Source organism: Symphalangus syndactylus, chromosome 6 (assembly GCF_028878055.3).
Source record: "Symphalangus syndactylus isolate Jambi chromosome 6, NHGRI_mSymSyn1-v2.1_pri, whole genome shotgun sequence".
NCBI lineage: Eukaryota > Metazoa > Chordata > Mammalia > Primates > Hylobatidae > Symphalangus > Symphalangus syndactylus.
Genome location: NC_072428.2, coordinates 95,337,922 through 95,354,516, shown reverse-complemented (window position 1 = coordinate 95,354,516; position 16,595 = coordinate 95,337,922). Strand labels below are relative to the sequence as shown.

The following is a 16,595-nucleotide window of genomic DNA, read 5'->3' as shown; positions in this document are numbered from 1 at the left end:
CCTGTCTCTACTAAAAATACAAAAATTAGCTGGGCGTGATAGCCAATGCCTGTAATCCCAGCTACTCGGGAGGCTAAGGCAGGAGAATCACTTGAACCTGGGAGGCGGAGGTTGCAGTGAGCTGAGATCGCGCTACTGCACTCCAGCCTGGGCAACCCAGAGAGACTCCTGTCTCAGAAAAAGGGGGGGAGCCAAACAACAAATAACAACAACAACAAAAAAAAAAAGAAAAAAAGGAAGGAAGAAATGGGTTGAAAGTTAATGTGAGTTGAGAGTTAGGGGCACTAATTCTTATGCCTTATAAACAAGCTTTTTTTTTTTGAGACGGAGTCTCGCTCTGTCGCCTAGGCTGGAGTGCAGTGGCACGATCTCGGCTCACTGCAAACTCTGCCTCCCGGGTTCACGCCATTCTCCTGCCTCAGCCTCCTGAGTAGCTGGGACTACAGGCACTCGCCACCATGCCCGGCTAATGTTTTGTATTTTTAGTAGAGATGGGGTTTCACCGTGTTAGCCTGGATAGTCTTGATCTCCTGACCTCGTGATCCACCCGCCTCGGCCTCCCAAAGTGCTGGGATTACAGGGGTGAGCCACTGTGCCCGGTCCTTTTTTTTTTTTTTTTTTTATGACTTGTTTTCTTATACATGTAAATAGCCTCCCACAATAATTTTACCACCTCTTAACATAATGAAGTTTCTTTTTGAGATGATTGAGTGGGTGTTGGGTTACCAAAGAAGTTAGAAATCAGGCATTCATTGCCTTGGTGAATTCACAGTAGTTTGTATGCAAAAATTGCAGATAATAATAAATAATAACATCTTAATTTTTGACTTTTTTTTTTTTGAGACAGAATCTCACTGTGTCGCCCAGGCTGGAGTGCGGTGGTGTGATCTCAGCTCACTGCAACCTCTGCCTTCGAGTTCAAGCTATTCTCCTGCCTCAACCTCCTGAGTAGCTGGGATTATAGGCATGCTCCACCACACCTGGTTAATTTTTGTATTTTTAATAGAGACGGAGTTTCACCTTGTTGGCCAGGCTGGTTTCGAATTCCTGATCTCAAGTGATCTGCCTGCCTCAGCCTCCCAAAGTGCTGGGATTGCAGGCATGAGCCCCACCACGCCTGGCCTCAAATAATTATTCTTGAGGCACTTAGCATGCTATTGTCCTTGTTGATTTTTCTCTTCATTTATAAACCTCATAAACTTTTCCTCTATCCTCATTTATCATTGATTTTGCCTGGCTTTCTAGAATTTCTTTAGTATTTTCTGTCAACTTTGTCACTTTTTTCATCTTTTGCAGATTTTAAGTTGTCACTTGGCTCTAAATTTGTATTTTATTGAATTGTTAGACTGATTATTAATGAGAGTGACAAAGGATTTTGATGGGTGGGGATAAAAGTTAGTGATAATTGGGGATAGTTTTTTGAATGCTCAGTTTACCAATGATGATTTTTATGTTTTGCAGAATTTCTGCTTTTCTGTGAATTCTCATAACAGAGGACTTCAGTAATGAGCACTGGGTTAACAGGGACTCCCTTTTAAGGCTAGACTGGCCTTAGCAGATGTTGGTCAGTTAATCATCCACTCTCCTAGGTTACGCAGAGGAATTGCTTTATTCTTGCACCTTTGTGAACATTCGCTTATGAGTCAGTCAGTTTTGAATCGGGACCTCAATACTTCGCTTCAGACAGTAGTATCAGAAATTGGCACCTGAGCCAAAAAAGCCTCTGCGGGCCTTTTGCATTTCAGTGAGAAGTCTTAAAAATACTAAGTTGGGCCGGGCGCGGTGGCTCACCCCTGTAATCCCAGCACTTTGGGAGGCCGAGGTGGGCGGATCATGAGGTCAGGAGATCGAGACCATCCTGGCTAACACGGTGAAGCACCATCTCTCCTAAAAACACAAAAAATTAGCCGGGCGTGGTGGTGGGCGCCTGTAGTCCCAGCTACTCAGGAGGCTGAGACGGGAGACTGGCGTGAACCCAGGAGGCGGAGCTTGCAGTGAGCGGAGATCATGCCACTGCACTTCCAGCCTGGGCAACAGAGTGAGACTCTGTCTCAAAAAAAAAAAAATAATAATAAGTTGGAGACACCAAGAAGGGGTCCATAAGCATGTATCCCGAGGCAGTAGAATGTGTAAACGTGAAATAGAAGAAGCAGTTAATTGGTAGTGGCAGGAGAAGTAGAGTTAGGATGGGAGAGGTGTTGAAACCCCAGAATAGTGGAGCATTAAGGTGGAGAACTATCCCACTGAACACCTGGAAATATTGATTTGGGAGCTGCTCTGACTTTTGAAGAAGTGTGTGGTTTTGAAGCCTGCTGAGGCATTTTCCTCCTAACTTCTAGGTATATTCTTGCAGTATTCCCTGTCATTTCAGGCAACCTTAACACGTATTTGTTTCTTTTCTTTTCAAACAGATTCTTGCTCTGTTGCCCAGAGTGGAGTGCAGTGGTGCAGTCTTGGTAAACTGCAGCTTCAACCTCTTGGGCCCAAGTGATCCTGCCATCTCAGCCTCCTAAGTAGCCGAACCACACGTGCACATGTCACCATGCTCACCTAATTTTTTTTTTTTTTTAAGAGGTGAAGTCTCACTATGTTGCCCAGGCTGGTCTTGAACTCTTGGGCTTAAGCGATCCTTCTGCCTTGGGCTCCTTAATTGTTGGGATTACATATGTGAGCCACCTTGGCCAGCTGTATTTGTTTGTCATAGTCTAAAGTGGTTCCAGATAAATGTAAGGCACTAATTAATTTTTGAAAATCTTCCTTATGGGCCAGAAGTGGCGGCTCATGCCTTTAATCCTGGCACTTTGAGGGGGCCAAGATGGGAGGATCAGTTGAGCCCAGGAGTTCAAGACCAGCTTTGGCAACATAGCGAGACCCCATCTCTAACAACAACAACAAAAAATTAGCCAAGCATAGTGGTGTGCATCTGTAGTTGTAACTACTCAGGAGGCTGAGGTAGAGGATTGCTTGAGCTCAGGAGTTTGAGACCCCAGTGAGCTATTGTTGCACCACTGCACTCCAGCTTCGGTGACAGAGCAAGACTCTGTCCCTCTAAAAAAAAATACATCCTCCTCATGTACACCCAAAACAAAATGAAGTTTGTGGATGATTATGTAAAGAATTTGGCAAGTGAAAGGAAGTTTATTAAATTTGCCAGAATGATTCCCATGGAAAAATGATGTAGCTCTAAGAATTTAGGTAGAATAATCTGCCCAGTTATTATGCCTTTTTAAATTTCCACTTCACAAAAGACAGGGTCCTCATGCCCAGGTTTAGTGATCTGAATGACAAAAGAGCATATCATGCCCACAGCTTCTGTGTGTTCTTATGTTCCCCTCACTCCTAGGATTCTAGGTAGATTCAGGGTGGCTCCGTTTTTCTCCTAGGACGTCTGTATCTTTGAAGCACCACCCCTATAGGACGTCATTCTGAGTAGAGTTACTGGTAATCTGCTACTCCTCATCAGGGTTCCAGGGACTTGGCTTAGTGCTGGACTGATAGCCCTTAGTTAGTGGTCCGGGAGCCTTAAACTTCCAGTGTGACAACGTAGACAGGTGAAGCGTTAGAGCTACTAGGCCATTAACTGAAGAGTTAAAAACTGTTCATTTTCATAAGGAGTTTGAGTATCTTTTAAGGTGTGAGTAAAAACAAGAATAAAAGAGTTATGAGGAAGATCTGTAGGTTGGATGCAAGAGAATGAATGGGGAAATCACAGTGAATTGTTGGCTTTGAGGGATGTATAAAAGGGATGAATAACAAGAGTATCATGCCCCAGATGATTAGTTGTTTTAATCAAGAAAGCTGATTAATAAGGATGATTTGAATTGATTGGAGATATAAGAAAATCGCATTTTAAAAGCTGATTGAAAATAAGGTTGAAATGTCCTACTGTTACCAAAATGCCAGGGGTTTGGTCTAGGTCCTGCTGCTCTCCACACAGAAAGCCAGTCACTGGCTGGGCGCAGTGGCTCATGCTTGTAATCCCAGCACTTTGGGAGGCCGAGGCGGGTGGATCACTTGAGGTCAGTTTGAGACCAGCCTAGCCAACATGGTGAAACCCCTGTCTCTACTAAAAATAAAAAAATTTGTCAGGTGTGGTGGCGGGTGCTTGTAATTCCAGCTATCCTGGAGGCTGAGGCAGGAGAAATGCTTGAACATGGGAGGCGGAGGTTATAGTGAGCTGAGATTGCACCATCCAGCTTGCGCAACAGAGTGAGACTTTGTCTTCAAGGGAAAAAAAAAAAAAAAAAAAAAAAAAGCCAATCACTGAAAGAGTAAGTATTACCGAGGAAGAAGGCTTTAATTGGATGCTGCAGCAAGGAGATGGGAGCCCAGTCTCAAATCCATCTCCCAGACTAAAACCAGGGCTTGATATAGCAGGGAAGAGATGTAACAATGTGTAAGAAAATAGGAACTAGGGAGGGGCAAGGAAGCAGTCATGATGAATGAGGGATCCAAAGTGTCATTGTCTGGATGTGGTGATTTGGTGAGTTTCTTTTTTTTTTTCTTTCTTTCTTTGAGACGGAGCCCTACACACATAGATGGCCCTCTGCGGTCTCCCTATTCATCCCTCTGCTTATACTTTTTTTTTTTTTTTTTTTTTTTTTTTGAGACGGAGTCTTGCTCTGCCTCCCAGCTTGGAGTGCAGTGCTGTGATCTCGGCTCACTGCAACCTCCACCTCCCGGTTTGAAGCGATTCTCCTGCCTCAGCTTCCCGAGTAGCTGGGATTACAGGCATCTGCCACCACACCAGGCTAATTTTTGTATTTTTAGTAGAGTCGGTATTTCACCATCTTGGGCAGGCTGGTCTTGAACTCCTGACCTCAAATAATCTGCCTGCGTCGGCCTCCCAAAGTGCTGGGATTACAGGCATGATCCACCACGCCTGGCCTTTAGTTCTTTGAGAGAGACAGAGAGAGAGAGAATTTATTGTTAATTTTTTTTGGAGGCTTGAGGGTCCTTTCCTGAGGAAGAAACTTAGATAAAACATATTTGTCTTAAGCTTTAAGATCAGAAAGGTCAGTTTCTGTGTTTATCCAAAAGAACAGCCTATGGGACTATTGGGTGGGTTTTACTATTTGGGTTGTTGAGGTTCTTGGAAATTTTACTGTAGGTCTCAGCAACAGTAATCTGGAGAAGATGAAGAATGTAATTGCCTCCAGTACTTTATCTTTTTGCCCCTTAGATTTCCCCTTTATAAATTTATGTGGTTCAGCTATGAGATGATCTCTGAGGGTCAGTCTAGTTATAAAATTGCTTGGATCTTTGATTAAGTATATCTGGAAATGTATATTTAGGAATAAATTAATGTAGCTCAATTGTAACTAACATTAGATTGACTGTAACATGCTGAGAAGACTATGAAGGTGTCAACAACCAGTGTCTGATATGCCAGGCTGTCTGAATTGAACATTCAGGTGCCTGTCCTTAGGGAAGCAATGGTCTCATGGGGACTGAAACAAGTAATTTATATATTTCAGTAATTTGGTAATGCAAATACAGAGACGTAGAGGAGGTGAACTTAATTCTGGGAAGGTGTTTGTGTGGAGGTAACATTTGGAATTGAGATTAGAAAAATGAGTTGGGTAGCTGGGCGTGGTGGTGCCCACTTGTAATCCCAGCTACTCGGGGGGCTGAGGCAGGAGAATTATTTGAACTTGGGAGGCAGAGGTTGCAGTGAGCTGAGATTCCACCACTGCACTCCACCCTGGGTGACAGAACAAGACTCCGTCTCAAAAAAAAAAAGAAAAAGAAAAAAACGAGTTGGGTGTGCAAGGGAGACAACTGAACGGTGGCATTACAGGGAGAGGAAACTGTATACGAAAAGATTTAGTGGTGTGAAAAAGCATGGCATGCTTCGGGAGCCACATAGACTAGAGCTCAGTATTTCCAGAGCATATGATATAAAAAAGGGAGACGGAGTCTCTCTCTGTCACCCAGGCTGGAGTGCAGTGGCGCGATCTCGGCTCACTGCAACCTCTGCCTCCCCGGTTCATGCCATTCTCCTGCCTCAGCCTCCTGAGTAGCTGGGACTACAGGTGCCTGCCACCACGCCCGGCTAATTTTTTGTATTTTTAGTAGAGACGGAGTTTCATCGTGTTAGCCAGGATGGTCTGTATTTCCTGACCTTCGTGATCTGCCTGCCTCGGCTACCCAAGGTGCTGGGATTACAGGTGTGAGCCACCGCGCCCGGCCGGGAAAGATATTTCACATGAGATTGGGGGAACTAGCCTGGGATCCCTCAAACATTTCAGGTTTGGTAGGGCAATGGTGTTGCTGTTCACTGAGATCAGGAGTATATAAGAAGACATTAGGTTTATAAGTTTATGGATTCAATTTTAGACATTGCATTCAAGCCATGCAGAGACTGTCTAGGTGAAAATGTTAAGTAGGAGTTGGAGGATATGTGGTTCTGGGTTGTAGGAGAGAATATTGGGCTGGAAACTAAGTTACAGTTATCATCAATGCCCTGTAGTTCTTGATGGCAAGGGTGTATGTAGATAGAAAGGTCAGTGAGTGAAAAGAGGGTCCTGATAGGTATCACCAGCATTTAAGGGCTGCATGGAAGATAACGGTCTTGCAAAGTACCCAGAGTTGGGAGGAGAAAGCAAATGTAAAAGCATTAAAAAAAAAAGCCACAAAAACCTATGTCCTCCTATAATGTTATTTAGCAGTTAAAAAAAAATTATGACTAAAAATAAAAGCAACCATAATTTAAAATATATTTATTCAAACTACACAGGAACTGCATGCCTATTTTCTGTGTGAAATAAGCAAGTGTGGTCTTGAGGTGGGAGTAGGGCAGATGGTAAAGGATTGATTAAAGGCTGAGATGTAGAAGGATCTGTTGAGTATACTGTCGAGCATTTTCAGATTACATCCATAGGGAATACAACTATTAAATTATCAGGTTGATGGACTTTTTTTGCACTCATTGGTCTAAATGTATACATGGAGACAGTGGGTGCTGCATTGGAAGAACCAAGAAGTGGTGGGCAAGAGAGTCATTTTAGAATTGTGAAGATGTGTCATTTTAAAATGACAAGAGAGTCATTTTAAAATCTGACTTGTAAAAGCAGACTGGATCTCTGTATCAATTCGTATAACAAAATAAATTCTAGAAGGTTCTAAGATTTACATGCAAATACTATTATAAAGCATATTAGAGGAAAATTGGATGAAAAATTTAAAAACTTTGGTGTGAGGAAGGTGTTTCTAAGTTTGTTTCTAAGTTTATCAGGAAGGCCAGAATTTATTTATTTATTTATTTTTTTTGAGACAGAGTCTTGCTCTGTCGCCCAGGCTGGAGTGCAGTGGCGCAGTCTCGGCTCACTGCAAGCTCCGCCTCCCAGGTTCACGCCATTCTCCTGCCTCAGCCTCTCCGAGTAGCTGGGACTACAGGCACCCGCCACCATGCCCGGCTAATTTTTTTGTATTTTTAGTAGAGACAGGGTTTCACCGTGGTCTCGATCTCCTGACCTCGTGATCCACCCACGTCGGCCTCCCAAAGTGCTGGGATTACAAGCGTGAGCCACCGCGCCCGGCCAGGAAGGCCAGAATTTAACAAGGAAAAGATTGGTCGACTTCATTGCAGAAAAATAAAGTGTATAGGGTCCCAGATACTACCCTGGAAGTAATTGAATAAAATTCCAAAACAACTGACTAATTGAGGGGGAAAGTGTTTGCAGTGTGTGTAAGAAAGTGTCCTGAGCATGGTCAAGGGAACGGATGGTTCAAGAGGTAGAGGTTCAAGAGTCTGTGGATTGAGGAGCCTGGAGTCCATAGCCAGGCGTTTTCTAATAAGTCATATCAGTATGGACATCCAGGTCCCCCTGATTATGGCAGGTGTGGTGGTGGAATAGAAATCAGTTAAATGGCTTCTGGAATTCTTCACGAATGTGGGGAATTACCAGACCTATGGATGATATGGACAGGGAGGAGTTGATGGTAGCATAGACAGAGTATGTGGGCCTCAAAGGATACAGTATCATAGTGTTAACATTCCTTGATTTCTGAGTCCTTCTGGAGCTATGAACAAATCTGAAGGTTTAGAGATAAGGTGAAAATGAAGTTAGAAACCTTTTCACCTATTATTAGAATCCTCTTTGGTTTGGGGCTTCCAGTGTCACCAGTCAGAATATGGTTTATAGCCTGAACTTTTCTTTCCAGTGTTTACAAGATAGGCATTAACTTCGTTAGAGCTGTGTAATTTAATCTTGGGCTTTTTCATCTTAAGTGCATTGATTTACATAGGTATGCTGAAGTGTGAACTTTTTGTTGTTTTGGAATACAAAATTGCCATGATGAAGATGGATTCAAGTGTAATCTCTTTTCTGAAGCAGCAAGTTGATACATGGAGCACAATTCTCTAGAAAGGGTAGCTGAGATACAGATTAAAGTTAAGTTCCCACCTACAATAACACTACAGTGATAAAAATGGGGATCTTGAGGTTGATGATAAGAAGGAGAAGGTGGATTTAAACTATGGAAAAACCATTTAACATCAGACAGGCCTCGTATCCTTCATTAACTCATTCAGTAAATATTTACTGAGAGATGAGGCAGGCAGGGCTCACTGCATCCCAGACACAATACTGCTTTACTTTCATGGGTTATTTCATTAAATCCTCGCCACAGCCTTTCAGATATATGTTGTTGTCCCCATTTTACATGAGAGGAGATAGAGGCTTTAGAGAGTTTTAAGTAATTTCTCCAAGGTCATACAGCTATTAAAAATGGCAGAGGAGGCCTGGTGCTGTGGCTCACACCTGTAATCCCAGCACTTTGGGAGGCTGAGGTGGGCGGATCATCTGAGGTCAGGAGTTCAAGACCAGCCTGACCAACATGGTGAAACCCTGTCTCTACTAAAAAGACAAAAAATTAGCTGGGTATGGTGGCGGGCGCCTATAATCCCAGCTACCTGGGAGGCTGAGACAGGAGAATTGCTTGAACCCAGGAGGTGGAGGTTGCAGTGAGCCAAGATTGTGCCATTGCACTCTAGCCTGGGCAACGAGCGAAATTCCATCTCAAAAAAAAAAAAAAAAAAAAAAAGGCAGAGGAGCCTGTTCCTAAATCCAAGGCAGAGTCTGAGCTCTGACACCCTGCTCCTTCCAAAACGAGGGGAGGGGCCCTGCTGAGGGCTCACTGTGGTGCCATGTGCCTGATCCTCAAGGTGAGTCTCAGCACCACCCCAGCTATAGGCGCTGTGCTCTGCTTTCCCAGTGGCTAGGCAGCTTGGCTACACCCTGTGGTAGATTCTGCTCTCTCATCAGCTATTCATGCCGCTTTTATAATGCTCATTGAAGTTATAAGCTTAAAAATTTGGGAAAAATCCTTATTTTAACAACGCTGAGAGGATATTTCTGTACAGGTCCATTGTATTTTATGGAACTAATTTTTATTCCTTTTTCCTTTACATCTTCTCATATTCAACTTTGATTTATATAGTCAACATTTTTTTAAAAATTTGCTTTACTGCTTAAAAAAAAAAACTATTGAGGTCTATTTTGAAATTCTGATACTGTTGATAGCATTTTGTTGGCACTAATTTATTTTTAGTAAGTGTACTTTTTATTATGAAAGCACACTTTAGTTTTAAAAATCCAGTTGGAAATACTTATTAGGGGTAGGAAAACAGCTTTACACATGAAATAGTCTGGGTAATAAGACCATGTCAGTTTTATTAACTTAAAATTATGTGCTTTAGTCAGTCGTTGATGTTTTAAAGGAAACGTGTTAGATTGTCTCCTTATCTTTTCCCTCTCTTATTTTTCACCCTTCCTTCCCTTTTAGTCTGTTATCTCCCTTCCAAATCAGTATCAGCAATTATCTTTTAATTAAGTTGAACTGGCGCTTACATTCCTGTTGTAGATGTCTATTGTCAATCCTTTCCTAAAAGGACATGTATATTATCTCTGCTCGGTAAATGGGTGTTGCTGTTCACTTGTACTGTACTGCTAAGGAGGAGGGGAAAATTGAGGTATAAAATCAGAAGTCTCTTTCTGGAGGAGTTAGGGACACTAGATATTAAATGTGTCTTTAAACACAATCAAGAAATTAAAACAAAGGTTAAACATTTTGAAATCTATACATTGGGGTTCTGGTTTAATATTTCATTCTTAAGTGACAAAAATGATTCACTGAGCCATATTTTTTAGGGCTAGTGAAATAGAAACAGCCAAGGGTTGCATATCTGTTTATTACAGCCTGTGACGTGATTACCCAGGCTTCTCAAATTATCTAGTATATTTAATTCAGATGTTCAAGATTTCTTGTGTGTATTTTATTTTGCTAAATTGAAAATCATCTTGTAGAACCATGCTAGTTCTACCTTAAAAAAGAAAACACCCCTCTGCTTTAAAGAAGTGGTACTTCCTGCTTTCATAAACAGTCATGTGCATAGTTTAGCAAGGCCTGATGCCTCTGGAGCTTTTTCCCTTTATAGCACCATTGAATCCCAGTCCTAACAGAAGTACTGCGAATCTTGTGGCCTCATTCTGAACAAAAGGGATTAGAGAAGAAAAATCTCTTGATATAAGGCTTGAAAGCAAGGGCAGGCAATCTTGGTTGTGAATATTTTCTGATTTTTCCAGAAATCAAGCAGAAGATTGAGCTGCTGATGTCAGTTAACTCTGAGAAGTCGTCCTCTTCAGAAAGGTACAGCTACATCTCTTGCATGAACAATTAATGGTGTAGCATTGCTAAGAAACAAACCAGGACATATTTTTTTTTCTTGTTAAGTTTGCTGTATAACGTATTGCCCTGCATGCTGGTATTGTGCTGTATTGAAGATGTGTATTTGGGCAAGCTGTTCTGCTTTTGCAAAGGGTGGTTGATTTTTTTAAGAAAAATAGTGGAGCCTAATCAGCTGCAGCATGCACACCATAACACAGCAGACCGCTGGTTCATGTGTGACAGCTGTTGAAGGCTTTAAAAATAATTTAGCTAAAGAGCAAAAAAGAAAAATCTTGCTTTTTTAAAGGGAAATACTGTGAGGTTTTCTTCCTATATTTTGAGGTTGCTGCTCTACAGAATTACGAAGGTTATTTGTAACATGTAGGTAAAAAATATTTGATTTGGGTTGTAATAAATATTCTTATATGGTAAGGGAGTGCCATTTGTAAATAGCTTAGGAATTGCAAACCCACAGATTAGTCACATTCTGAAAGAGAGATATGATGCTTCTTCAAGTCTGTGCTAGGAAATGGAACAGTCACTGCATGCAGTAATGGTTCATGCCTGCAGGTAAGGACAAAATGACTCAGAAGTATTTTTAAAGCAATTATTTTATCTGTCAATCATATGATTATATCTGTAAAGAGATATTTCATTAAAGTGACTGTTTTGCCTTATAAAAAGAATTAAGATATTTTTATCTGAAGTCAGAAATAAGGCTATAGTTGCCTATTTTGATATGCAAATATTGTATTCAGTTCTGTTTACCAAAATTGTGTATACTACATAATGTCTTAAATTGAGATTCTTGGGCATACAGTTGATGCTTACCTTTCTCTTGGTTACCTAATAGATTATACTTAATGTTGATATTTTATACTTAAGGTATATGTTGATTTATCTTTTCTAGGGTTTGCAGGGTTTTATTTTTTGTTCATAGATGTAATATTTAGAAAAATAATGGAGAAATAATGTGGTAGTTAAGGAATGATACAGAAAAAATACAAAAAAATATGAGTTGAAGAACCTACCATGGTAAAATGGATTTATTTAAAGTATGCTGGTATATAAAGGACATAATCTGATGTAAAATTATCATTTTAAATTGATTTATTAGTATAATCAGGGGGAAAGCTTCTGGCTGTAACTTAGGGCATCACAAATAAAAATGATGTTACTGCTTTTGTTAGAGACTGAAAGTAGAAAATTTTAGGACTGCTAGTGTTTATTTTTGTGTGGCTTCTAACTTCTGGTTTGTGGCTAGCCATCTGATCTTAAGCATTCTGTTTGCTGAGATGAGAAACAGTCTTCAGCCTTGTGAATATTCTGCCAGTAAAATGGTGGTGATGGGAAGGGGAGAAGAGGGTGGTGTGCATAGTGAACGAGCTGGGTGTCAGCTGTAATGTTAGAGTTTGGTACTAGGAAGAGCACACTTAATGAGATGACAGTAATAATTACATTAGCTTTTTGGAGTATCATGAATTCTTTACTGATAAATTGAGGGTTGGACAGAGTGGATAAATATTATTGAGAAACAAATTAGGAGTGGATGAGGTTTTCTGGTTAAAATACATTCTGTAAGGAAAGATATTCTAAGATATTTTGGTGGTTTTATTTATTTACTTACCTACACTCTGGTGGTTATTTGAAGGGAAGGGAGGACGCATGTGGCCATGATTTTAAAGTTTAGAAATCAGCCACTATTGCTTATGATAACTTCATACACAGTTTTACCAGAGATTACTCAATTTATATATTATTATTTCATGGCCATTGTGCTATCCTGACTTAATGGTTGATAAATGTAGCTTATAAATCAGACAACACTTCGCAAACATGGAAGCTGTTTCATTAATGTAGATATATTAAAACAAGAAGGTACTCTCCCTCGCCCCTACTTTTTATTAAAAGTCGTATGGTAATGAACAGTCAAATCATTTGTCTTGTTAATTTGTTTGGAGGAACTTGAAAAATACGAATCTGAAGTTTAAAAAGAATTTATGGCTTGTAACACTATATCCTGTCCAGGAATTTAATACCTTACAATATCATGTAGCATTATCATTACATTCTTCAATTCCTTGTTCACCAGTCCAGCTACATTTTAAGAGTTTTTGCTTTCACTTAAAAAAAAATTAAAGTTAATCGTTTGAGGCATGGTGCTCGAAATCTTAGAGATATTTGGAATTTGCATATAGTCAGTGTTCCCATCTATCTACTGGTAGAAAGGATGAAGAAATCTGACTTCCTTCTTTAGCGGGGGAGAAACTGCTTGATTGTAAGCAAACCAGAAGTTATCATTCACCACAACTGATTTTGTTCCTGCAGTATAGAATTATCTTTTATAATTCAGAAAACTGGATAAAGTACCTCTAAATACAAAATATAAATACAAAAACCCTGATGTGATTATTTCTAGTAATTTTTCATCTCATTTTTATCCTTTTAAAAGAATTGCTAGTCTTGTAAGAGCTTAGTATTGGTTGAATTGTTTTGTTCACTTTTGTAAAATGGGAAAAGCAAAAACAACCTAATTTGTTTTTGTAGAATCTTAAGAGTCCTTCATTGAAAAATATACATACTATTTGAAGTAAAATTATAATGGAATTTGAAGGTTGTTTGTGGGGGCTAAATTGGAAAATACATTATCCTAATAGATCTCAATAACACCTTGAAATCTAAAATTATGTTTTTACCTTTAATGGAACAGTGGAAGTCTGTAGAATGCCATTTTGTAGGGGAGTTATGGAATACTTCTGTTCTGAATGGCTGACTCCTAAGATCAAAACTATCAGGGTTACAAAAAGTTAGTTTATTTTTTGGTTTTGTGTTTTGAAGAGAGAGAAAAAAACTCAGCATACCCATTTTAAAAATTAAGAGCAGAGAATGCTATTGAATGAATTAAAATAAATGCCTAATGATGAATAAAAAATGATGTATATAATAGTTACAAGGAAGATGTTTGCTGCAAGACAGTACCCTCTGGAGATTTTAGGGGTAAATCCTACTACAAGTATTTTCCTTTTTTTGAGTGCCTGTTGAATGAATGAATGAATTCATCTTGAATGTAGTAGAGTCGGTGCTAGATACATTTTTACTCCCTTGTTTACGCCTATTTACAGTAATAAATGTGAATATCTGATTTAAAAAAAAACTAGGTTTTCAAGTTCTGATTTCTTCATTTTGCCCTTTCTTAGCTAGAGCACTTCTGGGATTTATGGGGTAATGTGTGTGGGGAGAGTAGTAGTAGTAGTAATAACCATAATAGCTAAAAAGGTGTAGTACAGTTGTCCCTTGGTGTCCAAGGGGGATTGGTTCCAGTATCCCCATAGATATCAAAATCCACAGATGCTCAAGTCCTTCATGTAAAATGGTGTAGTATTTGTACATAACCTGTGTGCTTCGTCCCATATGTTTTAAAACATCTCTAGATTACTTACAATACCTAATACAATGAAAAGACTCTGTAAATAGTTGTTTTATTATAGTTTAAAAAATTTGTATTATTGTTGTATTTTATTTTTTATTGTTTTATATCCCAAATATTTTTGATTTGTGGTGGGTCGAATCTGTGGATGTGGAGGGCTGACTAATCATTTATTAAACAGTCTAGATACCAGTTGTGAGTGCTTTATAGGTGGAGAGAGGGAAGAGAAAGAGAGAGAGGGAAGGGGTGTGTGTGTTGCGTGTAGAAGGAATGGTTATTGGGAGAACTGTTTAATAAATCATCCCAGAAGAATCCTGTGTGAACAGAAGGTACTTTACTGTATTATCATTTTTGTCAAACTTTATTGCTATTTCTTCAGGGAACTCATGTAACAAAATTGTACAATTCTTAATCAGTAAAGAAAGTTGAGTCCAGAATGGTCAGAGCTGATTCCCAGTCTGTCTAGGTAAACCCTAGGAGGGCTGAGGAGTTTGTGAGATGAGGAGATCTGAGAAGCTGAGACTGCATTCACACATAGCATTGCCCACATCTGCTGTTGTTAAGTGTGAGTGGATGTTGTTTTAATTGATAAAGTTCACAATGAACTAAAAATTAATAACTCACAACAGTGCTATATAGGTTTGCATTTTCTCAGGGAACAGATACTGAAAGGATAATTTCTTTTTGCATGTTTGTGGGTTTTTGATGTATTTTAGTATTTAAAAGGGAGTCTTTATACTTGTAGCTCAGTAGATAAGAACTCCTAGCCTAGATCCTTAACATTTCAGTTAGCTAGCAAATACTGAATTCACCAATTGTAGCTGTCTTGTTCAGGAGAGGAGAGAAACGGAGAGGGAGAAAGTGTCATAGTAATATTTATGCTGTGGCCTGTATTCTACCAATGCTGAATAAAAAGGATTGGTGAGAATTGATAGAGATTGTGTGTTGTCCCTTCTCCAATATAAGGGTATTTCAAATCCATAAGAAACCCAGGCTGTTTTTGTGTATGTATTTTAATTGTTCTCTTCTTATTTTGGTGCCTCGTATGCAAAGGTGAAAATGATATACAGTGATGTGTGGATGCGGAGAGCAAAAAGATATACCTGGAAAAATAAGGAGAAAGGAAGGGAGAAAATTCAAAAGTGAGGAAGGTACCAGATGAAGAGAGAAAGAAGGGCATTCAGTGGAAAAGGATCCTGGACCAAGATGTCTTTGATTTGCTCTTAAGTTGATATATTTTCTTTTATGATATGTGGTGGACTAAGAGCAGTTATAGGAGGAGAACCAAAGGGTCTTTCTTCATTGTTTTCCCTTCCTCCCCCGTTGCAATGCAAAGACTAGGAAAAACATTTGTTGATAACTATTTTTCCCTTTTCCAACTCCTGCTCTGCCACTGTTGGCTTTCTTTCTCTCCTTGTAGAGAATGAGATGATATAGTGGTTGATTGTGTTGTCTTCTCATCACTCAATTATTTATTTATTTTTTTATTAGTATTTTTATTGAAGATACGTATATGGAATAGTACACAGATCATAGATCTTTATGAAAGACAATCTATTGAAAATTTTTTTCAGTGTTTTTGTTTGTGTGTGTGTGTGTGTGTGTGTGTGTGTGTGTGTTGTGCCTAAGAAATCTTTGCCAAGCCTAGGGTCACTAATATTTTCTGCTAGATTCACTTTTAGGAGTTTTAGGATCTTAACATTTAAGTCTGTGATTAATTTGGGGTTTTAGTATTAAGGTAAAGATTGAGATTCAATTTTTTGCATATGACAATTCAGCTGTATCTGTTTTTGAACATTATATAAATGGAAACCCTCTGGATAAGCTTTTGGTCTGTTTTCTTCCAATGTTACCTATGTGAGGTTCATCCATATTGTTGTGTGTAGTTGTAATTAATTCAGTCTCATATCTGTACAGTATTCATGAATATACCTCAGTTTATTCATTCTGTTAATGAGCATTTGGGAGGCTTACAGTTTGTGGTGATTAGGAATATTGCTGCTATGAGCATTTCTTTTTCTTTTTTTTTGAAATGGAGTTTTGCTCTTTTGCCCAGGCTGGAGTAAAGTGGAGCGATCTCAGCTCACTGCAACCTCTGCCTCCCAGGTTCAAGCAATTTTCCTGCCTCAGCCTCCAGAGTAGCTGGGATTACAGGCCCGCCCCACCACTCCCGGCTAATTTTTGTATTTTTAATAGAGACGGGGTTTTGCCATGTTGGCCAGGCTGGTCTCAAACTCCTGACCTCAGTCTACCCACCTCAGCCTCCCAAAGTGCTAGGATTACAGGTGTGAGCCACCTTGCCCAGCCTGCCGTGAGCATTTCCATACATGTCTTTTTGTTAATGAAGCTTGCATGCATTTGTTTAATATATTCCTAGGAGTGCAGCTGCTGAGTTTTAGTGGGTATTGTCAGTTTTCCAAAGTGAATGTACCACTCTATACTTCCACCAACTGTGTATGCTCCAAGTTCTTTTCACTTTGGTATTGTATATATTTTT

General features: G+C 39.6%; 1 protein-coding gene across 21 annotated transcripts in view; it reads left to right on the top strand.

Moving 5' to 3' along the window:
* The window catches only part of SRPK2 (SRSF protein kinase 2), a 299,803-nt gene that overhangs the window by 126,415 nt on the left and 156,793 nt on the right, over window positions 1-16,595 (top strand). For 5 of the 21 annotated variants that reach the window (XM_055283554.2, XM_055283553.2, XM_055283550.1 and 2 more), the window contains one exon: window positions 10,590-10,653. The exons of 12 other annotated variants lie outside the window; for them this stretch is intronic. In XM_055283554.2, the coding sequence (XP_055139529.1) occupies window positions 10,616-10,653 (38 nt within the window). In that variant the 5' untranslated portion in view covers window positions 10,590-10,615. Of the gene's footprint in view, window positions 1-6,108; window positions 6,171-10,386; window positions 10,654-16,595 lie in introns of those variants that run through there. 4 more of the 21 variants (XM_063641594.1, XM_063641593.1, XM_063641592.1 and 1 more) reach the window with 2 other exon arrangements.